A 21,669-nucleotide genomic window follows, 5' to 3' on the forward strand; every position below is an offset into this window, starting at 1 on the left:
ACCCGGGCACTGCTGGCTCATGCCCAGCCGGCTGTCAGCCAGCACCCCCAGGGCCTTCTCCGCCGGGCACTTCCCAGCCCCTCTGCCCCAGGCCTGGGGCGTTGCCTGGGGTTGGTGTGACCCAAGGGCAGGACCTGGCACTTGGCCTTGCTAAACCTCATAGAGTTGGCCTCGGCCCATCGATCCAGCCTGTCCAGGTCCCTCTGCAGAGCCTTCCTGCCCTCGAGCAGATCACAGTACTGCCCAACTTGGTGTCTCCTACAAACTCCCTGAGGGCGCACTCGATCCCCTCATCCAGATCATTGATAAAGATATTAAACAGGACTGGTCCCAACACTGAGCCCTGGGGAGCCCCACTTGTGACCAGCCTCCGACTGGATTTGGCTCCGTTCACCACAACTCTCGGGGCTCGGCCATCCAGCCAGACTTTACCCAGCAAAGAGTCCACCTGTCTAAGCCATGAGCCGCCAGCTGCTCTGGGAGGGGGCTGTGGGAGACAGTGTCACAGGCTTTGCTATCGTCCCGGTAGATGCCAAGCGGCGCGCAAGGCTGCCCACGGGCGAGGGCGGGCTCTGCGCATGCCTGGGGTTGCGCGCCCTCAGCGGGGACCCGGCGACCGTGGCGGTAAAAGAAGAGGCAGAGGCCTCGCCCCCGTCCCGCCCTCCCCCCGCCCAGACCACGCCTCCGGTCCCGCCCCGCCACGTCCCTCTCCGGCGGCGGGTCCCGCCCCAGCGGCGTACCGCGCCATGGCCTTCAGTCTCTACTCGCTGCTGCAGGCCGTCCTCCTCATCGTCAACGCCGTGGCTGTGCTGCATGAGGAGCGCTTCCTCCGCCACGGTGAGCCAACACCGAGAGACGGGGAGTGGGGGGGAGCGGGCCCGCCGGCCCGGCCCGGCCCGGCCGAGGGAGGAGGAAGAGGAGGAGGAATGGAGGCCTGGCAAAGGGAGGAAGTTCCCTCCTGACCCGCCGGGCCTCCGGGGGCCCGGCGCTGCAGCCCTCCCGCCGCCTCGCCCCGAACATCCCCTGCCGGGAGCCGCCTCGGGGTTCTGGGGCCTGAGGTGCGGCTGATGTCCCTCCTGCCATTGCTTTGTCCCTTTTTTTTTCCATAATTCCCTCTTTTTGTCCCTTTCCACTGGTTCATCCCCGTTTGCGCCGCCTGTCAGGGTGTGGCGATGGCGTGAGGTGGTGTCTTTCATCTTGTGCCTTTTTTCGACGAGAGAGCGCTTCCTTCCCAGCCTTTGCAGGCTTCGGCGGTGCTGAAGGAAGGTCCCCGAGGTTGGGCGTCCTCCTCCTTTAAAAGAAAGCAAAACACAGAAAAGCCACCACAAAAACCAAAATCCACCGACGCAAAGATCTACAAAGCCCCAGAAAAATAATCGACATCCAAGGTTTCCCAATTTCCTGATCCAGAAAGTCCCACCTTCTCCAAGCCAGACTGAGCCTGGAATTTTGGCAGGGGTGTGGATAGTTATCCCTTCCTCCTGGTCTCTGGGAGGATTCACTGCGAGGGACCTGCTTGGTTTGGGTTTGGGGTTTTCTTTTGCTTTCCTGACGAGCAGCAGCTCGAGGAAAAGGGAGGTCTGAGGGCTAACAGGGTGGGTCAAGCCACTTGTTGGCCCCAGGAGGCTTGGGAGTAACTCCAGGCTCACCGGACTGGGAGAGGAGTCACCAACCTCCCCCAGCCCGGTGCCAGCAGAGCGAGGGTGACAAAAAAGAGGCAAAAAATCCCTCGGAAGTTGTTCCTGGAGAAAAGGAACTCGCAGGTTGCACAGTGCGGCTTCCCGTACTTCCAGCTGCTCCCTTCTCCACTCTGCTTGTCCCCCAGGGGGTCAGGACTCGAAAATTCCTGCTCCTGTCGCTGGGACCATGCTCTTTGCCGCCCCGCAGTGGGCAGGGAAGGGGTTTTCTCCCTTGAAGGGCTCTGTAAACCCGCAGTACTTCTGTGGCCCTCCAAAGTTTCCAAATCCCTTTTTTTTTTCAGTAGTGGTTAAAAAAAAATCATCCGGATTTGGAATCTGCACTGAGAGCTTCCTATCCTGCAGCTGGTTTCTCAGTGCTGAAGCATCGCTTCATACCCAACACTTACTTGCTTTTTTATCTCCTGGTAAAGGGCAGTGAACAGATCTAGTTTGTTTGGTTTTATTCCTGCGGGTGGTGCTTTTTTTTGAAGTCCACATAAACTGATTTGTTCCCCTGGCACGCAGGGGATAGTAGCATGTTATAAAGGTCCAGGTTTCCTTTGCAGAAACGTTGATCTGTCATTATGGATGCATTCATTAAAAGTTGAATAGTTTCTTTATCCTGTTTTAAAATCTGATCTTGAAATAAAGCGGATTGGTCTGTAGTTTGTAGGTGGTGATGAACGTAAAGATATTCGAGGCTGGTCGCTCGGTAATATCGCTGATAGCGTTTGTCGCGTGGTTGTGGGTGTCTTTCCTGACATGTTTTTATATGACGCAGTTGGCTGGGGAAGTGATCAAGGGATTGGAGGATTTGGAGAGGAACCAGGAATTAAGGCACAGCTAACGAACCTTATCCGATCTGTACGGACCGTTATGAGAGGTAAGGTGATGATCTTTTGTTTAAACGTTCTTGTCCGTAAAGTTTTGCTTCTCTGCTTTAAGAAAATAATCGCGGCGCTTTGACTTTTTTACCAGAGAGCTGCTATTTCTGCTCGTCATTTCCAACCCGCCCTTCCCTCACGTGCGGACTCTGCATAGGAGGGTTTGATAAAGCGTGAAACATTCCCTGACTCTGGCTTGTGGCACCGCTGCTGCTGCATCTTGTCTTTCCTTGGAGTTTGGGAGCTGGGGGGAAGCTCGGTGATCAATCAGAGCGTGCAGTTAGCTTCACCTTGGCTAAATTCAATTTTATGTGAAGTACCTGGTGAGGGAAATGTAATTCCTGTGATTCTTAAAGGCAAGCCAGGTTTACGCACCACAAAGGATGGGAGAAAAAAAAAAAAGTCTTTTTTTTAAGTTAGTAGTAATTTTTCGCTATAAAGCACACCAAAAGTCCCTTTCATAGGTGATGATAAAGAGGAGGTAACAAATCTTACCTGTCTTGCCCACGCCAGAGTAAAAACTGATACAGTTTCTTCTAAATCGTGGCAAAGCTGAGTGTGAAAACTGACTTTGAGGTGGTTTTGTTTCATTTGGAGAAAGGATTGTTTGAGTCAAAGTTATAATGGGCCATATAAAAATATTTATGCTGTTGCTTCCTGATTTTTAGTGTCCTAGGCTTTGATCCTGTCTCCTTCTACTAATCCTGATCTTCGCATAAGAAAACTCAATGTGGTTTTAAAAATTTTTTAGTTTTTAAAAATGTTTTAAAAAAGATTTTGATAGATTTTCCTCCTTAAAAAGTAGCCTCCCAAGATAACAGGAAGTTCTGTCACTCTGTGGTGTGCAGAAGAAAATTTTCAAAGTTGCTCTTCTGTTTTTCTCTCCTACAGTGCCATTAATAGCAGTGAACTCCGTTACAATCATTCTCCTCCTGTTGTTCGGTTGAAGATACCCGTTGCGAAATCTTTTGGACATCCAAAGAAGCAGGTTGCTAACCACCTCTGCTCTGAGTTTTCTGGGATCCAGCACGGTTTAGCTGTCAATTTGACATTCAGCTTAAAATAATAAAGACACTATTTCTATTTATGCTATTTCCTAACATTCACTTGCAGTTTAATTAAACAAGATATTGGGATCAATGCAACAATGCTGCAAATCTATGGGACTGTGACAAGTTCTGTTGCTGCCTGTTAGTAGCGTTGACTGTTAGAGTACGCGTCGCGACATATTGCAATGATTGTCGGTAGGATGCAGTTTTTAAATGTCTCGTTACTCAGGGATGAATTTCCTCCAGTATGCTTCCCAATTTATTTTTAAGTTAAGAAAGGCAACAGTTCTTTTTTTGCAGTTGCTACCACAGTCCTGTTGAAGAGAACACAAGTTAGGCTCTGCAAAAGTGTTACAAATTATTGAAGTACAGTTGTGTTATTGAGGGAGACAAAACTAGCTGGGTAAAGCCCTGACCCAGTTCATGCTGGAAGTCAAATGTTCCCGGTTTGATTGAGAACAGGATTTTTCTCTTGGTAGTCTTTTAAAATCAATAACATTCTGTGCTGATGGGGATTAAGTTGAAAATAGGTGCAATTGCTATGGAAAAATCTAAAAAGCTGTACCTAAAGCTGGGCAACTCTGTATTAATTTAGACTAGCGGATGATGTTAGTGATTAGTATTTGTTACTGTTCTGTCAAGGATTATTATACTCCTTAAAATGCACGTTAAACTTTGCGTGGTGATTGGTGTGTTGAAAATGGGGAACCGCTTGTGCTCCGAGCTTCTTGGGAAACGTGGGAGGGGAATACTACGCTCTTTTCAAATGCAATTCTTTGTTTAAAAAATAATGAATTTGCAGCCTCTTCTATTACCTCTGCTTTTTTCCCCGCCCACTGTCTTCCTTTGTTAATTTAGCAGCTTACTGAGGTTGGAGCTGTGGGTGTGATCTCGCAGCTCTGTCGCAGAGAATATTGCAAATTGCTCTGATCTTGTCTCAGTTAAGGCTGCTGGGTTGGTCCAGTGTCACACAGCAAGTCTGAATTGCAGAGGGCTGGTTCTCATGTACTTTTAGGAAAGTTAGAAGCCTCGCATCTGTTCCTTTACTAAAGTGCTTTAGTTTTTCTTTTTTTCTTTTTTTTTTTTTAAAGTGGGGAAGGCCAAAGGAAGGCTGGCACTTTCATTGTTTAAAACAGCTTAGTTTATCCTCTCTCTGTCTCGATGACTAAAGCATATGCTGTTGTATACAAAGATAAAGCTGTAATATGTGTAAATGAATTTAACAATCTTCAGTTGCAGTGTTTTGCAGAGTAGAGTATATCCAGGAGAGTTTTATGTTGTTTCCTTTTTTTTTTTTGTAAGTGAAAACTTGTAAATAAATTCTGAATCTCTAAATTAAGCCCTCTCTTTCATAACTTGCTTTTTGTCTGCGTTCAGTGGCAGTATCTCAAACCTCAGTTTCACCCTGTTCCAGATAACAGAATTACATGAAATACCTTTTTCTCCTTCCCGTGGCACTTGGGAGTATCATCTCTCTGCTGTGAAGCTGTAGTTGGTTTAGTAGCAAACCTAATGAGCCGTGGTAACGCTGGCCTGAGGCAGAGCAGGGTCATGCTAGTCCTTAAAGCAGGTAGATCTATTTATAAAGTATTCCTTATGATAATCTTTGTGTAATTCAGAGGTGACATGGGTACGGTCTGGATCAGTTATTTTCCTATCTCTGTTTTTCATGGAAACTGGACAGTATGTACGTGGAACAGATGAAACCGGGAAGGTATGCAGGCCTTTCTGTATTTCTGTAAAATTTTTGTTAAAAACCCATGGTAGGTGTTTCCATTGCTGAGACATTGGATTGCAGTACAGAATGAGCACAGCTTGAGTATAATTTCCTTTTTTGTATCTGTTGGCTGTTAAAACACTAGTTCTTCCTAAAATAAAAGCCAGGACTAGAGATTACAAGCAGCAGCTTCAAAAATGGGTAAAAAGTGATTTACCCTATCTTCCTGTCCTTTCAAAAAGGCTGAAGTTTCAACGCATGGCTTACAGCATGCGGGCAGATGATTTAAAAATCAATTAGGAGTATGCAGTAAAAGTGAGCAGCAGTTCTGTGCAGCAGGAATCTTGCATTTGAGGCAAAACTGGGACATGTTTTACCTGGCAAGATGCAAAATAACAAAGCAAAGCGGGGCAGCTGCTGAAGATCAGGTCTCCCGGGTAATGAGCAGGGATGAGGGCAAAAGGGTGGACAGCAAACAGGCAGAGAATGAAGGAGTGTACAGAGAAACAGCCAGGGAGGAATTACGCTGCTGCCATCTCCTCCTGCGGGTCTGAGCGCTTCTGGAATGTGCCTGCTGTGACTAGGTTCACACGAGGTGAAGCACCTTCAGGCTCAGGTGCTTCAGGAGCAGGCAAAAAAGCTTCCACCTGGCAAAGAGCTCGATATACAAAGCAGCCTGCAATCCAGCAGTCACTTCACCACAAAGAGCGTTATCACTCCTACCTGGCACAGAAATTACAATAGCCAGAACATGTTACAGATCAGGGTGATGGCTAAGGCTTTCCAGTGTAGATTAATTGCTCATTTCTAGTAAGGATTTGTGAACCGGAGGTGCTTTCACAGCAATAGATTGTGGGGCTGACTCTGTGGTGAAAATAAAGCCTGTGGGACACTTCACATAGTCTTCAGTGCAAATACGGACAGGAAAAAGGTATCAGTTCTGTATACCTGTACTGTTAGAGGTTTTGTTTTGAACAGCGTAGGAACAGGCAAAGGGAAGAGGAGGAAGGTAAGGGGTTTGTACACAAATACAGAAATCTCAAACTCACTTTACTTATCCTTGACATGTCACATTAGGTTGCAAGGTTATGAATTTTGAATTGTATTACCTCATATACCTTTGATTTTCTAATATACTATCACAATACAAAACTGAGTGTATAGAATAATTAATTGATTAATTAATATTAATATTAATATATTAATGATTAAATGATTAATTAATTTCTTATGAAGTCCTAGAATCACAGAAATCATAGAATCATTAAGGTTGGAAAAGACGTCTAGGACCATCAAGACTAACCCCCAACCAAACACCCCCAGGCCCCCTAAACCATGGCCCCAGGGCCACATCTGCACGTCCTTTGAACCCCCCCAGGGACGGTGACTCCCCCACCTCTCTGGGCAGCCTGTGCCAGGGCCTGACCCCTCTGGCAGGGAAGACATTTCCCCTCATCTCCAACCTAAACCTCCCCTGACGCAGCTGGAGGCCGTTTCCTCTCATCTTGTCCCTGGTGACTTGGGAGCAGAGACCAGCCCCCCCCTCACCCCAGCCCCTCTCAGGCAGCTGCGGAGAGCGAGAAGGGCTCCCCTCAGCCCCCTCTTCTCCAGGCTAAACCCCCCCAGCCCCCTCAGCCGCCCCCCAGCACACTTGTGCTCCAGACCCTGCCCCAGCCCCGCTGCCCTTCTCTGGACACGCTCCAGCCCCTCAAGGCCCTTCTTGTCCCGAGGGGCCCAAACCTGAGCCCAGCATTCGAGGTGGGGCCTCCCCAGGGCCCAGCACAGGGGCCCCATCCCTGCCCGGCTCCTGCTGGCCACACCAGGGCTGACACAAGCCCGGGGGCTGGTGGCCTCCTTGGCCACCCGGGCACTGCTGGCTCATGCCCAGCCGGCTGTCAGCCAGCACCCCCAGGGCCTTCTCCGCCGGGCACTTCCCAGCCCCTCTGCCCCAGGCCTGGGGCGTTGCCTGGGGTTGGTGCGACCCAAGGGCAGGACCCAGCCCTTGGCCTTGTTAAACCTCATAGAGTTGGCCTCGGCCCATCGATCCAGCCTGTCCCGGTTCCCCTGCAGAGCCTTCCTGCCCTCGAGCAGATCAACCCCCCCGCCCCAGTCGGTGCCTGCTGCACCCCCACTGCAATGGCAGCTGACGGCCGTTCCCGCCTCCCCGCTGAGGCGGAGCCGCGCTCTCTTTGTCCCTCAGGCCCGCCGCGGGCTGCCCGCCGCACTGCCCGCCGACGACTGCCGGGCCCCGCCAGGGACACCGGTCCTTGCGGGTGCCCCTGAGCATTGCCGCGGTTCCGCGCCTGGCCGCGGCTCCGGCTGCTGTGCCTGTACCGGGCGGGCACCGGCGCTAGGCCGGGCAGCCCCGGCTCGGCGAGGGCCCCGCCTGGCGGGGGGTTGGCGGGTGGCTCGCGGGGGAGGCGGCGGGGCGGCTGAAGCCAGGTTAGTCCCGGGGAGGCGAACTGCCGCCAGGGCTGCTCTCCCCTCTACTCCGAGTGGTACCGCCCGCCGCCTTCGAGCGCGAACGGGCGGGCGGAACCATCCGCGTCACGGGAAAGGGGAGTCCGCCGAGCTCGGATACTTCCCCCTCCAGCGAATGGACCAGCCCACCTGCCCAGTGTAAACCGGCGGAAAGCGGCGGTACCATCTCCTTGGGGGGGTGTGTGTTTGTGTGTGTGTGTGTGTGGTGTTGGGGGCTGGTTGTTCTCTCACGCCCTTTTCGGGATGGTGGGGGAAGGGGAGGGCGTCCGTCCCCGACGGCGCTGTGGGGCGGGGGAGCGGCCCTGGCCCCAGCGCCCTTCTGCCATTACGAGCCGCTTCCACGTCGGTTACGGGCACCTTGTCGCGTCCCTGTCGGGGACACGGGCGCTTGGGCTGCCAGAGGCCGCGTGGGAGCAGAACTGGACGGTCCCTCATGTCCTGACCAGCCCCAGTTACCGTGCGGCTGCATCCCCTTGCTGAGGCTCTAATGCCGGCGCGAAGGTGAGGTTCCCCCGATGTGTTGGGCTGCGATTAAGAAAACCGAGGCGCTGATGTTGTTTCAGGACTTCCTTGCTAGGCCGCGAGCTCTACACTTAAAATGAGCTGTGCTGAAGGCTGGCTCTGCAGATAACTTCGGTACCACCTGAATACGCTGTGAGTAGGAGAACCAGCGGAGATCTAGGGTAAAAGAGGCATAAATTAAAAAAAAAATCCCATTTCTGCTAATGCAGGATTTTCTGTCCCCGTCCTTAGCTGTGCAGTCGCTCTGCGGCCATGCATCCTCGGCTAGAGAATTCTCATAATAGCACCTTCTTCAGTCCCCTTTTTTTAATCTTTTAGCACTCAAAATTCCCTGTGCTAGAGTTGAAGTGCCTGAGGGAAGAGTGTTTTGTTTTTTCTCGTGGAGATAACGTGAAGTTATGCAAATTCCATTCTGTTCAGGCTCTTTGCACTATTTTACTCAGAGAGTATGCCTTAGAAACCTGGTGCCCTCCTTCCCCATGCAGTTGATGACACTCCCTTAGGAGTCCTGTTATCAGTTCTTTATCATAGACTTTTAACCTTGGCCTGTGTAGCAACGGACATACTATCAAATAACCATTATGCAGTTTTATCTTATTGCAGGGAACCAGCAGGAGTAATGAAAGAGGAATCTCAAAGCTTCCTGCCTGAGTGTCTTGTACCTGAGACATCAAGTTTATGTGATCTTGGTCACTGATAAAACTGTCTGCAAAGATAAAACTGTCCTAATAGAAAATTAAATTTATGGCAGATTCTAATCACGGTGTTGACCACCCTGCATGTTTTTTAAAACTACATACATGTTACATATTCTGTCCGTAACCAGAAGGGCTCAGCGTAGAACCGCGATGACTTGCTGGTGATGACGGATCTGGTAGTCGTTACTCTCTCACAGCAGGAGAAAAGGTTCCATATTGGACATTCGTTAAGAAATAGCTCAGCAAACTGGCTTGTGGAGCAAAATACAGCACTTGCAGCACATGTAAGGAGAATTACTGCTTTCTGAAGACAGCTTTTTAAGCCAGATGACTCGCACATGACCTCACCATTTTCCTCCCCGGTGCCTTCACCCTTTGAATGGTGACTTCTGTTTTGGGCAGTCTCCTTTTGTGTGACACAGAACCTTGCTATAGAAAAAACGCTTGACCACTTTGCAAGAGGACAGAAGTAACCCTTCGGGCTGCTGAATATCCTTGACCCCCGAGAGCTTCCAGGCTAAATCCATGCTGGCACACAGGCAGCTGACCCCAAATAACCTAAGAGTTAGGCCACCTGAACTGTGTGGGCTGGATCACTGTAGATCTCGCTTACAAAAATAAAATTAGCAATATCCACTTTTGCAGAGCTTTTTGAGCTTTATAGTCGGAGCACTGTATCATCACTTAGTAGTATTGTGTTTATTTTAACTTGAACGGGGCCATTGGTGTCGGTGGGACTTGCTGAAATGTGCTTGCTGAGGCCTTGAACCAGCAATACCAGACCTAATGATCCTCTTCCCACCAGTCTTAGTTGTTTAGAGAATTTTTTGACACACACAAATAAAGGCACTTAAGAAACAAATAGCACCTGATTTCCATATATAGAGTCTTTGGGAAAATACCACCCCATCAATTATGTATTTTTTTAAACACTGCCTTTTATTTCTCTGTCTAAAGGGGCCCATTTAATACTGCGAGTAATGTTCTGAGTAATACCGGGCTTGGCACAAATGAGGCGCTTAACTGAGTTCCTTATTTTTATTATCCATTGTCTGCTAACCAGTTTTTTGTTGTTTCATTTATTTGCCTTTTCCCTGGGGAAGGAAGGATGGCAGCTCGGCGTGCGCTGAAAGCTGTCTTGGTGGATCTCAGCGGCACACTTCACGTTGAAGACTCAGCTGTGCCCGGCGCGCAGGAAGCTCTTAAAAGGCAAGCTACCTTTTTTGATTTCCTCTGACAGGTTATGTCGGCGCTGTTTGCACAAAGACGCTTCTCTAAGTAAAAGGGCCAGAAGCTTCTGCCGTTTTATGCTGTCCTGGATAAGCAAATACGCGGCCAAATTCTGCTTTTGTTTAAACTTGTATTAATACCAAGAGAAACCAGCAAAGAGCCTGGATGTTGAAAAGTTGCCATGTATCACTTGAGCCCCTGCAGCTTTACTAAGTTACCCTCTGGATCTTTTCTGAGTCTTTTCTAGATAGAAAAAGACAATATTCAGAGTGTTTCTGCTAATTCATATGGGACTACAGCCTTAGGCAAAGTACAGAGTAGTTAAGCCAACCCGAATTACCCCATGTACACCAAAGTCACTTCAGCTGAGTGGTTCCTTGGTGCTTTGTTTAACTGCAGGAACCTGATTGTTTGTCATAGCCCTTAGGTCTGTGGAGAGCTAAAGTGGAATAACAGAGAGAATCACTTGGCCTAGTGCGCAACGCATCATTTGCAGAGTTCTCGTTCCTTTTGGTCTTTCAGCTGAGGCTTTGCTTTACTATTTTTAAGGTTTTTTTTCTTCTAGGTAAACAACGTCAGTTGTCTTTTAGTTTGAGAAACATAATACAACCCATGTTTTGTAGGAATTCCAACACTTTCATAAACGGGATGGTTAAATACCTCTTTCTATTCTAATTAAAAGGTGCCTAAAGAAACTGAGGCATAGTAAAATGACTTAATCTGGCTGAGTCAGCAGCAAGATAGCATACGCAACCCCAGGGATCTTTGTACTGTGTTATGAAACTGTTTTCCTGGAGAGGACATCTTGCAATGGATGAAGAAAACCATGAAGTGTTATAGGATATCATGATGAGTGAGGGAGGGCACCTTAAGATGCTGGGGCAGTAAGAATTAATCAGGAGAGAGGAATAGGGTTGAATTAAGGGTGAGACATTTTTACTGGAGTTGCATTGGCTGCTTAGATTTTTATAAAGCTGGACTGTCTCTCAGAGGAAAACTTCACAGAGGGATTAGGAAACTCTGAATTTCTTTTCATAAATAATTCTGTGGAAATAATTAACTCCTAAAGATGTAAAATTGCAAGGAAGTAAAAACTGCTAAAGCATTGGGTGCTCATTCATTACCCATTCATTCACTGGACATTGTTTGCCTGGGATTTCATGCTGCAGGGAGAACTTGCGCCAGGTGAGAGCCAGCATTCTTGAACATCCACACGTAGATATATATATATACACACACACACATAAAAGCAGTGAAATTGTCAAGAATGGCTCAGTTCCTGCCCTGTCTGGTGCTCGCCTTTGAACCTCCAGGCAGTAGACTGGACAGAAGAAATGGCCTCTGCAGAATCAGAAGACAATCTGTTCTATAAAGGCACTGATTCTCCTTTGTCCTCTGCTTGATTCCTGCTGAGCGTGCTCATGCAGGCCCCGGACTGGCTTTGGCGAGGGAGGGCGTTAGGGATGGGGTGAGGCTCAGGGGGAGTCTGGTGCTGTTTGTCAGCTTCAGCCTGCTGTCACAGCAGGTGTCATTTCACGGCCAAGAACAGACCGGTCTTTTTGCTTAGAGCTTTGAAAAAAATATATTCTCGTGCTCTTTTCTGCTAATCCATGTCATTGTCCTTCCTAAAGAGACACTGAAATGCTTGGCATGCAGCTTGCTTAGGGAACAAATGGATAGATTCTGTTTTTACTTTTCAGTATTGAGGTCCACAGGAAAAAAAACCCTAATTTTTATTTTATTAGCCACCAGGGGACTTTTTTACAAGTTAATTCTTGTGAAGGGTCAGCGTATCCAACAAACAAGAGAAAGAAGCAGCAGCAGGTGCAAGCAAGTCTCCAGCGTTGACCAACTTCACTGTGATGTTCTCCATGCAGTCGTGATGCCAGTGTTTGTTTCTATAGCAACAAGCAGAGAAAGTGATGGTGGGGGAATAATTAAAGGGAACACTGTTAAAATTGTCACTTAAAATTATTTGACTGTTTGGTAGCATGTACTGTCGGTGTAGGGCGATAGTGTGGTTTTTTGTGATATCGGTGTTCCTCAGTAAAGGGAGAAATGGCTGCAAAAGCTGGCACAAAGTCGCCGTGCAGGTAACAGAGGCTCCTGGAGCATCCTGCATCTCTGAATGAGCCACTGCTGCTGTGAAATTCACCCGGCATGTGGAGTTCAATATATTATTTTAGCAACAAGGTTCTTTTGTTTATTTATTTTGGTTCAGGATGCTGTTGATCCAGAATACAGAACTGGTTTATTTATTATCTAGTTTGAATTAAAAGGCTTTTCAAACTTGTTTTTGATGATAGATGTGTTTTCTACTACTGTGAAGATGGAGTTCAGAATCACCATTTTCCTCCAGACTTCTCCTGGTAGAAGCAAAGCAGGGGACACTTGGTCTTGTTCCGGTAGCTGTAATTCTTGCCATCTGTTTCACCTTGCCCTCCAGTCCACACAAGTTAACCTCCTGGTTCTTCCGTGGCACCAGTACAATACTGGGACATATACAGTCTTTTAATGTACAGCCTTTAGACAAATGGTCCTTTTTCAGTCCCAAAAAGACATAAACAGAAGGATGCTGTGGCCAGTTTGCATTTTCTCTTCATCCATCAGGCTGCGCAGTGCTCCAGTTACCATTCGATTTGTGACGAACACAACGAAGGAGTGCAAGAGAGACTTGCTGGAGAGGCTGACAAAACTGGGATTTGACATTGTGGAAAATGAGATCTTCACGTCTCTGACAGCAGCCAGAAATCTTCTGGAGCAAAAGCAGGTGCGGCCTCTCCTCCTGGTGGACGATAAGGCCCTGCCTGATTTCACAGGTGAGGTGGTCAGAGAACAGCATGGAAGTTACTGAATGGCTAAAGAAACACAGTGCTCTCCCTTTTGTAGAATGACAGTCGTATTTGTACCACTAGCCGTGATGAAGGCTGAAATGTGGAACTTTCCAGAATCATAAAGGTCCTTTCTTCTTTTTAAATTAACATTAAACAGCCTGAAGTCGTAGCTTGTTGAGGAAATGGCAGCCAAAGCCTTCAAATAGTCAGGAATTGGGGCAAAACTCGATACTTTTTATTAATTTCCAGTGTCAAGAAAAGGAATACTTATCACTAGATCACTGGAGATTTATTGCACCTACCAGTGTTGATTTGTTTATAGTAAGGATGTGTTGATTTGTTGGCAATCAGGTTTCCCTCAGCTGTTGTACAGCTATTTTCAGTTTGTTATGAGCAAAATCATAAAGAGCAGAAAAGCCAGCATGTAGGCACACGTGGGAGGCTGTTTCTCTCTTAATACATTATTATTAAATATAAAATCTCCAGGTAGTTATTGTTACTTACCTTGTATTGAACACTTAGATCTCACTCCATGTACTTTGATACCTTAATTGGTGACAGAAGGTTCATAGCCCTGTCTTCTCGAGATTGTAATCTCTAAAGACCTGGTTAAAACTTGTTTTACTTTCAGATGTTCCCATTTCCCTCCCTCATCACTAAGGGGAGTAGAAGATGATATATTATAAATTGGATATGTCTGGCAGGTGCCTGAAGCTAGGGCAGTTAGTCCTTGACTTAACCACATTGTTGTTTCAAGAGTAGTGAAGATACCTACAGTTTTAATGTACTCAGAATTGAAAACTGTATATAGTATATTCAGTCTTTCATCTAAAGTCAAGGCAGCAAAAACATGGACGGCTTATCACTGCTCCCTGCCCCTCGCCTTATGAACTGAAATTCTTATGCCTGTGTAATTTAAGTAGGTTCTAATCTTGCTAGGAGCTAGACTAGATTTCCTGTTTATTTCCTGTTAAATTTTAGTGCCCTAGTCTAGTCAGTAATCTTCAGAAAGATAAGTGTTCAGGAGAAAAGCCTCTGTGGGCTCTGAGAGCAATGAAACCTGATAATCTGTTCCACCTAACATCGTACCCAGAGAAATACGCCCCCAGCAATATTCTGTGTTTGCATTCTCAGGAAGGCTTTCTTGGGTCAGAAGCAGCAGAGGCAGCAGCTATTTCATCAAAGGTGGTTAAATCAGTTTAATCTCCATGTATTTGGGATCTTTCCATCAGTTTTACAGTAGCTGATGCTAATTTTGTAAAAGATGGCAAAGCTAGAGGTATCAGCAGAGTACCTTGGTGGCATTTTCTGTGTTGCTTGGATCTGGAATGGATTGTTTCTTTTTGCTACAGGTGGTTTTGCTCATATTCTCTCAGTGCTGCTCTTGAAACATTAAAGTACAATGGAGAATGTTTTAAATTCCTGTTAGTGGCTGCTATTGAACTATTCTTGGCTAATCTCTCTATAAAGTTTGTCACAGATGGATGAATGTAATCTGTTCCTGGTTAAGGGACCCAGATGCTTTTGGATGGTGCCACAAATCCACGTGGCATCTCCTAGCGTACATTTTGCCATCTGAGCTAACTGAAGGACACTCGGCAGGAGACATCAGCCAGCAAGCTGCAATGACACTCGCTGGAGACCCAGGAGCTCTAGTTATCCCAGGAAAGGTGTAGGGAATATGCTGTGTGAAGGCGGAATAAAACCCCCAGCAAGTGCAGGATGCAGCTGATATTTAACCTGTCCTAAATAAAACTCTCTGGTACTCCTGTTTCTCCTGTAGATGCCACTCTTCAATTGCCGGTTCTGTTCAGAGGTGGCGCTGCCATGTAAAAACAGCCATGCTCCTCCAGAGCAGCGCAGGGCAAAGGAGGTGCAAGCTGTTCTTGAGGGGACTAATCCCCATTAAAAACCAGACCTTCCAGAAGAGTAAAAACTAATCTAGTGTAACAACTTCTAGGTCATGCTGCAGTACCGTCTTTGCCATCAAAACCAGACTGATATGCAGAAAAACAGTCAGGCTTTTTCCCTTAAGTGAGGTTTTCTGTGACTAGAGGGAATAGTAAAACTGGATGGAATTCACTAGCCTTCCTGCTTTACTGTCTTACAAAGCAGATGAATATATGTAGAAAGAGATACTTAGATAACAAAAAGCCATTCAGTTAAAAAAGTGGTTCATGCAGTCCGCTGCATTTCAGTGAAGGCAGTGAGAGAATCACTGTTCAACAGTTGCTGTTCAGACTGTCCTGCTGCAGAGTTGTGTCCATTGTGAAGGATGGCAGAGCCTGGATAGATCAACACCTTTTCCACAGATGCTTTCCTCATTTCTAAAAGACATCAAGCTATCCTGTGTGAAGTGTTTGTGTCAGAAAATGCTCATTTTTGCTGCAAGGTGATTAATTGCACTTGTTGACTGTGTACTGTTAAGTATCAATCAAATTCTGTTCGCTCAGAGTCATGTTTTGATTTTCCAGGGATAGACACCAATGACCCCAATGCTGTGGTGGTTGGACTGGCTCCGGAGCACTTCCACTATCAGATGATGAACAGAGCATTTCAGTAAGTCAGTCCTTCCTTGTGGCTTTTTGAATGGTGGCTCTATTGTACTGGGCTCTGGACCTCTACACAGGCAAGGAAGTCCTTCTCCTATCGGAAGAAGAGGGCGTTACTTAGTGTGATTACAGTGTCTTCCTCCATGTCAGAGAGAGAGCCACTAGCCTTGGTGGATTTGGGACCTTAACCCTGAACTTCAGGCAGTCCACTAGCCCAAACCTGAGCCCAGCACTCGAGGTGGGGCCTCCCCAGGGCCCAGCACAGGGGCCCCATCCCTGCCCGGCTCCTGCTGGCCACACCAGGGCTGACACAAGCCCAGGGGCTGGTGGCCTCCTTGGCCACCCAGGCACTGCTGGCTCATGCCCAGCCGGCTGTCAGCCAGCACCCCCAGGGCCTTCTCCGCCGGGCACTTCCCAGCCCCTCTGCCCCAGCCTGGAGCGTTGCCTGGGGTTGGTGCGACCCCAGGGCAGGACCTGGCACTTGGCCTTGTTAAACCTCACACAACTGGCCTCAGCCCATCGATCCAGCCTGTCCAGGTCCCTCTGCAGAGCCTTCCTGCCCTCGAGCAGATCAACACTCCTGCCCAACTTGGTGTCTTCTACAAACTCACTGAGGGTGCACTCGATCCCCTCATCCAGATCATATGCTGGGCTGGATGAATTATGGATCTGATCCAGCCTGTCTTATTTCTAAATTTCTTCTTTCTGTGTGTTGGCGAAGGGGTAAATCAGATAGATCTTATCTGTGGTCATACAGGAGTCAAGGTGCAGTAGTTTGTGCAGAGATGCATAGCTGTGCATCCTCTCCAGTTCTAGATCAGCACAGCACTCTTGATTTTAACTTGAAAAAACACCTTTAGCTTCGAAGACTTGAATATGGGCCTGTTGCTGAGTTTACCCCTGGTGATGTGCCTTTTGTCTGTTGTGAAATACACAGAGAAAGTCCTCTGAGTGTCCCACCTCCCCTGTGCCCAACCAGAGCCTGCTGCACCTCCGTTTCATTTCACTGGGAGCTCTCTGAACCCACTGTCCCTTTGCAGTGGTTTAGGCCAAGCTGATAAGCCTGGCCTAACCTGTGCAGGTGGAAGGAACACCCACCTGCACAGCCCGTCCCAGCTGCGTGAGTGCTAACCCCACAGGCAGCCGGTAACCAGCTCTAGTGCCATCTCAGAGCTGAAGAGGACATTTTGTAACACCCCAGATAACTCCCTCCTGTGCTACGATACATGCAATGAGTCCTTCCTACTCTTTGCTCACAGGATGATTGCCACCACACAATTTTTCACCTTGGGATTTGAAAAAAACGTGATCTCAAGCACCTTAATCTGCCTTTATAACCACTAAATCCAAAGAGGGAGTATCAATTACTGCTCACCAGTATCCTAGGGAAGCTCCTTGGAGTCGGAAGGCAGTGCTGTTGTTATCTGCATGCCAGTTCTATGTCATAAGGACATGTGTTGACCCAAACTGGTTCTCAGGCAGCCTCATTAGTGCGTGTTGCCAATGGCATTGATCGTGGAGTTTTACAGCGCGCTTAGGAGTGCACTCTGATTTCACAACTGCCTGAACATAAACCCATCATGTATTCCAGTGCTTGCCTAGTTTTATTTATTGATATTTCTGTCATGAATATTCCTGTGAGCATCCTGTGTCCAGGGATGTCTGGGTGGTGAGGCCAGGATGCTCACATAACATGGACTCGATGCTACCCCCTTGAATACATGTCCCTCTTGGGAAGCGAGGCCATGCCATGCCCACTGCAGGGGTCTGAAGAAATTCCTCTGTGAATCTCCTGGATTTGCCTGGTGTTTTTCTGGTGCTGTGTTTCAGGCTGGGCAGAGGCCCTAGGATGGGCTCTGCCTCATCCTTAACACCTCACTGACTTGTTCTGGGTTATTCCCCCAGTCGTCTCTTAAGGGTAAACTTTTTGCTGGTGTCAGTTTTGTTTGGTCTAATGGAAATATTAACTACTGGCCGCGTTCCCTTCTTCTTGAGCCCTATGCCATGTCCCTTACTTTATTCCTTGTCCTTTACTGCTCAGGTAATTTCGATTTGCATTGCTTGTAGCAAAACTTTAAGGTGAATCTGATGAAATGCAGATACCTACAGTGCTGATGCCTGTATCTGAGCTGGTGACCTGGGCTCCTGAGGGAGAGGGGAGGTGCTTGTAAGGCATCTTTCATTTTTCCCTTAGTGGGGCTAAAATAGGACAGTTGAACTGTGCCCGAGAAGTGCTTTTTCCTCTCCACTGACTATGAAGAGCCCAGGCTCACTCATTACCTGATAGGCAACTACTCGGTTGATATCCAACATTTTATTAGGTAAATTTAACCCAATACAAGTCCCAAAATGAGAACGAGTAAGGCCATTCTCTAGGCACCATTTGAAATGACTAAGACTAAATTTCTCTTTTTGTGTATGTGGGATTTTGATGCCACATTTGAAAGAATTCTCTCAGGTGAGATCTTTCTTGCAAACTGCTGAATATAAGTGGTTGTGGTGCTCTGTCAAATTAAATTTTTCTGTATCCTAGAGGCATCCTCCTATTGTGAACATACCTGGCTGCTCACAGATACACGTGCCAGCTCTCTTCCTGTTGAGCTTGCTTTGGAATGCATTGATTCAGTAGAAGTGTTTTGCAATAATTAAGTGAAATGAAATATTGCCATTTATGTGCTGCTCGGAGTACCCAGGCTGCTCTGCAGGTGAGCAGACGTCCTCCACAGGGCGTACAACTCGCCTAAGCCAGCCTCTTTGAGCAGAGCTCCAGAAAGGCAGTGAAGGGGCAAAGCAAGACGTTGATTGTTTTCTTAAAGGCCTTTTTTTTTTTTTTTTTTTTTGTAAATCAGGTGGGGTTAATGGAAAGAAAAATCCTCCTTTCTCACCAAAAAGTGAGGCTGCTTAGAGTAACGGGCCTAATTGCATGAGAAATGTAGACAGGCTTTTAAAAGTTACCTGTTAAAATCCTCAAGATAATAAATTCATTATTTGGGGGATTTGTTTTATTAGCAAATTCTGGGGAAAAGAAAGAAAAGAACTTTATTTAGCTCTCCAAATGAATGCCAGCTTGCACTGTCATTTGGGTCTTTGTGAAAGCCAGTTCAGGCCTTCAGTGGTAAAAATTTTTTTTTTTTTTTAATAAAATTTTTGTATTTCCTTCTTCATTCATTCTTTAGGTTGATTTTGGATGGGGCTCCTCTTATAGCTATACATAAAGCCAGATATTTCAAGAAAAAAGATGGCTTGGCTCTGGGACCTGGACCTTTCGTAGCTGGGCTGGAATACGCGACGGACACCAAAGCGACCGTGGTGGGGAAGCCGGAGAAAACCTTCTTCCTTGAGGCTTTGCGGGGGACTGGCTGTGCCCCAGAGGAGGCCATCATGATTGGTGATGTACGTGGGGACCAAATACCTTCTCACCTGCCTGTTAACCCGGCGTGTCGTGCCTCCTAGTTGCCATGAACTGATCTTTCTAAAAGCACTGGCATTAAACAAGCGGTGAAAATTGAACCATTGAAACTTGCAGGATTTAACGTCTAGTCCATGGGATTAGTACTCTTACTTCAGTCAGTATTTAATCAGGCAAAAAGCACGTAGTAAAGCATTCCTGTGACAGTTTGTCTAACAGTTTCTAAATCTATAATAGAACAGATCCTAAATCTAAAAGATTTGACTCTGTGTAGCTGCTTTTAAGCATCTTACTAGTGATCTGCTTTGCAGATCACGTCATGAAAAACTTAACAAATAGTGTCTGTGACCACTAACCAGCTGATCTCCTGTTCTGTCCCAGGACTGCAGGGATGATGTTGGTGGTGCCCAGAACGCGGGCATGCGTGGGATTTTGGTACGAACCGGTAAGTGCTCGATGGATCGGTCACTTTGGGGTGAATGCAGCAGATGGGTTTCCTCAGCTGCAGCACGGCAGCCTGTCAAGCAGTAAATTGCGTTTTAGTCAGGCCATTATATTTAACATTTCAACAACAGGGCTAGAGCACAGACCCCAAACCAATCGCAGGATGATATAAAGTAATAAATGGGGGTGGCTGGTCTTGCAGGTGTGAAATTTTTCCAATGACTAAAATCCCAAGCACTAGTCAAAAAACAGAGAGAACTGTTACTATGACATCTCTAGATTGCCAAAATTGGTCAGAGTAATGCTGCCTCTCATCATTCAGGAACTCTGGTGATGTTCCCTAGTAATTACACTGGTAATTATAAAAGTAATTTTGCTCCAGACAGAAGCAGAACCTTAAGGGACTGACAGGTATTACCAGTGTTATTGATGGTACTGTGGACTGGGCAAGGTCTTTCTGAGGCAGCAGCTGCTCATGCCACACAGTCCATTGTGCTGAAAATGAAAGCAAGTAATCCTACTCTTCCTCATAAAACCCAGAAGGGAAGGTGATAACATTTCAGGAACCCGCAACACGAATATCTGAATAGCCAGAGAAAGAACAGCACCAGTAGAGTGGAGTGAAACCAGTGCATAAGTAATGCTGATTTTTGAGCCAGAGCCGCCCCTGGAGGAATCTTCAGCAAGGCTCAGTATTTGTTTAGGGAAGACTTGTGGGATGTTTGTTGCAGGAGGACCCCAGACGGGCATTCCTCCTACTGTGTCTAGTTGTTACTGATCCAGAGAGGCTGTAATTTTCAGGGGGAAAAAAGGATACTCAGAGGACCTCGGTAAATGCCTCATTTTGTCCATCTGTTACAGGTAAATATCGACCAGCAGATGAAAACAAAATTAATCCGGCGCCTTACTTAACCTGTGAGAATTTCCCAGAGGCAGTGGAATATATCCTGGAGCATCTGGTATAAGAAAGGGAATAGTTAGTTTGAAGAGACATCTGTTTCACATCATTTCCTTTACTCTTGCTTGAAAAATTAAGGTCACAGGATCAATGCATGCATTACATCAGAAACGCGGCCGTGAGCTCCTTCCAGTTGAGCTGTGAAAGGGCAGAGGATAGGTGTGGGCCCTGCCCGGGCACAGCAGAGCCCCTTTGCTGTAGTAGTTCCATGAGGATGTAGTGAGGGACTGCGGATACCCAGCAGGTGAGGCAGAAAGGCTACAACTGACACAGCTGCTTTCCTGAATGACATAGGGAGCGCAGCAGAGAGTTCAGTGTAGTGTCAGTTTTTGAGAAATAACTGATGAAAAGCCCTGCCTGGAAAAGTATCACATTCTTGTGCTGAATAAGCTAAACTGAATAAAACCCACACTGGAAATACTCAAGTAAATAAACCTCAAATACTAAAAGAGCCTTAGTCAGCCTGTGGTGATGTCAGTGAGTATGCCTGTGCTCTGCTCTGATTCAAAGGTAGAGATTAGGCATGTTTAGAAGTGACTTCTGAATTAAAATATCACCATTGTTTAATAATAACTACCGTTGAAATCTTTCCTCTCTTTAGAACAGAGCCTGGGTTTTGTTTTTCAAATTTTCCATAAAATTAAAACTGTCAGCATTTTACAGATGTTTTAATTAGATGCTGTTATTAAAAAGAATGGTATGGAAACAAAAATCTGGTATGAAATGCCTTAGAGACTGAATTTTTGAAATTAGACTTCAACGGGGTCCTATTAATGCTACAGTTGCAAAATTTCACTATTGTTGGGCGCTTTTTTTGTTTCTTTTTAATGTTACGGGAAAAATCCTTCGCAAGCCATGGGGACAGATTCCAGTTCTTACCCAGTTGGTTAGTAGAGCTGTAAAATGAAATTTAATTCTGTAGCAGGCAGTGCTTTTCCTATGCACTAAATCCACTGATATGAACCAACTTTGTAATGACAGCAAATAGTTTTTCTGGTCCATTTGCGAACTGTAGTCATCAAAGTCCTTTACAGTTGTTTTACAGTGCTCCGGAGTGTTAAATTATTAGATTGTAATTATACATTACTGGAGTATTAACCTTATTGAAAATATAGTTTCGTGTTAACGAGCCATGCTTGTTCTTGTTAAGAAAAAAATCATCGTGATGAATGAATGGGAAGCTCTTCTCACATGAAAGACCTGTCTGTCTGC

At 46.7% G+C, this 21,669-nt stretch overlaps 2 protein-coding genes across 7 annotated transcripts; both read left to right on the forward strand.

Moving 5' to 3' along the window:
- Window positions 1-677: 677 nt before the first annotated feature.
- Window positions 678-4,951, forward strand: IER3IP1 (immediate early response 3 interacting protein 1). Its single transcript, XM_064439227.1, has 3 exons — window positions 678-837; window positions 2,461-2,562; window positions 3,455-4,951. Exons 1-3 carry the CDS (start codon window positions 747-749, stop codon window positions 3,508-3,510), a joined length of 249 nt encoding a protein of 82 aa, XP_064295297.1. The 5' UTR covers window positions 678-746; the 3' UTR covers window positions 3,511-4,951.
- A 2,643-nt stretch (window positions 4,952-7,594) lies between these two features.
- Window positions 7,595-21,588, forward strand: HDHD2 (haloacid dehalogenase like hydrolase domain containing 2). Of its 6 annotated transcripts, none has more exons than XM_064439223.1 (8): window positions 8,063-8,311; window positions 9,228-9,314; window positions 10,134-10,239; window positions 12,871-13,079; window positions 15,569-15,653; window positions 18,823-19,039; window positions 19,437-19,500; window positions 20,361-21,588. In XM_064439223.1, the coding sequence occupies exons 3-8, from the start codon at window positions 10,139-10,141 to the stop codon at window positions 20,462-20,464; spliced, it is 780 nt and encodes a 259-aa protein (XP_064295293.1). In that variant the 5' UTR covers window positions 8,063-8,311; window positions 9,228-9,314; window positions 10,134-10,138; the 3' UTR covers window positions 20,465-21,588. The 6 variants fall into 6 exon arrangements, with proteins under 6 accessions (XP_064295295.1, XP_064295294.1, XP_064295293.1 ...); XM_064439221.1 differs by having other exon boundaries at window positions 10,138-10,239; XM_064439225.1 differs by lacking the exons at window positions 8,063-8,311; window positions 9,228-9,314 and adding an exon at window positions 7,595-7,771 and having other exon boundaries at window positions 10,138-10,239.
- Window positions 21,589-21,669: the final 81 nt, after the last annotated feature.

The sequence above is a fragment of the Phalacrocorax carbo genome, chromosome Z, assembly GCF_963921805.1.
Source record: "Phalacrocorax carbo chromosome Z, bPhaCar2.1, whole genome shotgun sequence".
NCBI classification, from domain to species: domain Eukaryota; kingdom Metazoa; phylum Chordata; class Aves; order Suliformes; family Phalacrocoracidae; genus Phalacrocorax; species Phalacrocorax carbo.

Excerpts from the sequence above, each read along its gene's own strand:
- HDHD2 (XM_064439220.1), top strand. Across the intron at positions 19,040-19,436 it reads AGGCCATCATGATTGGTGAT|GACTGCAGGGATGATGTTGG; the intron begins GTACGTGGGGAC and ends GTTCTGTCCCAG. Across the intron at positions 19,501-20,360 it reads TGGGATTTTGGTACGAACCG|GTAAATATCGACCAGCAGAT; the intron begins GTAAGTGCTCGA and ends CATCTGTTACAG.
- IER3IP1 (XM_064439227.1), top strand. The coding sequence starts at position 747 with ATGGCCTTCAGTCTCTACTCGCTGCTGCAGGCCGTCCTCCTCATCGTC. Across the intron at positions 838-2,460 it reads GGAGCGCTTCCTCCGCCACG|TTGGCTGGGGAAGTGATCAA; the intron begins GTGAGCCAACAC and ends TATATGACGCAG. Across the intron at positions 2,563-3,454 it reads TGTACGGACCGTTATGAGAG|TGCCATTAATAGCAGTGAAC; the intron begins GTAAGGTGATGA and ends TCTCTCCTACAG.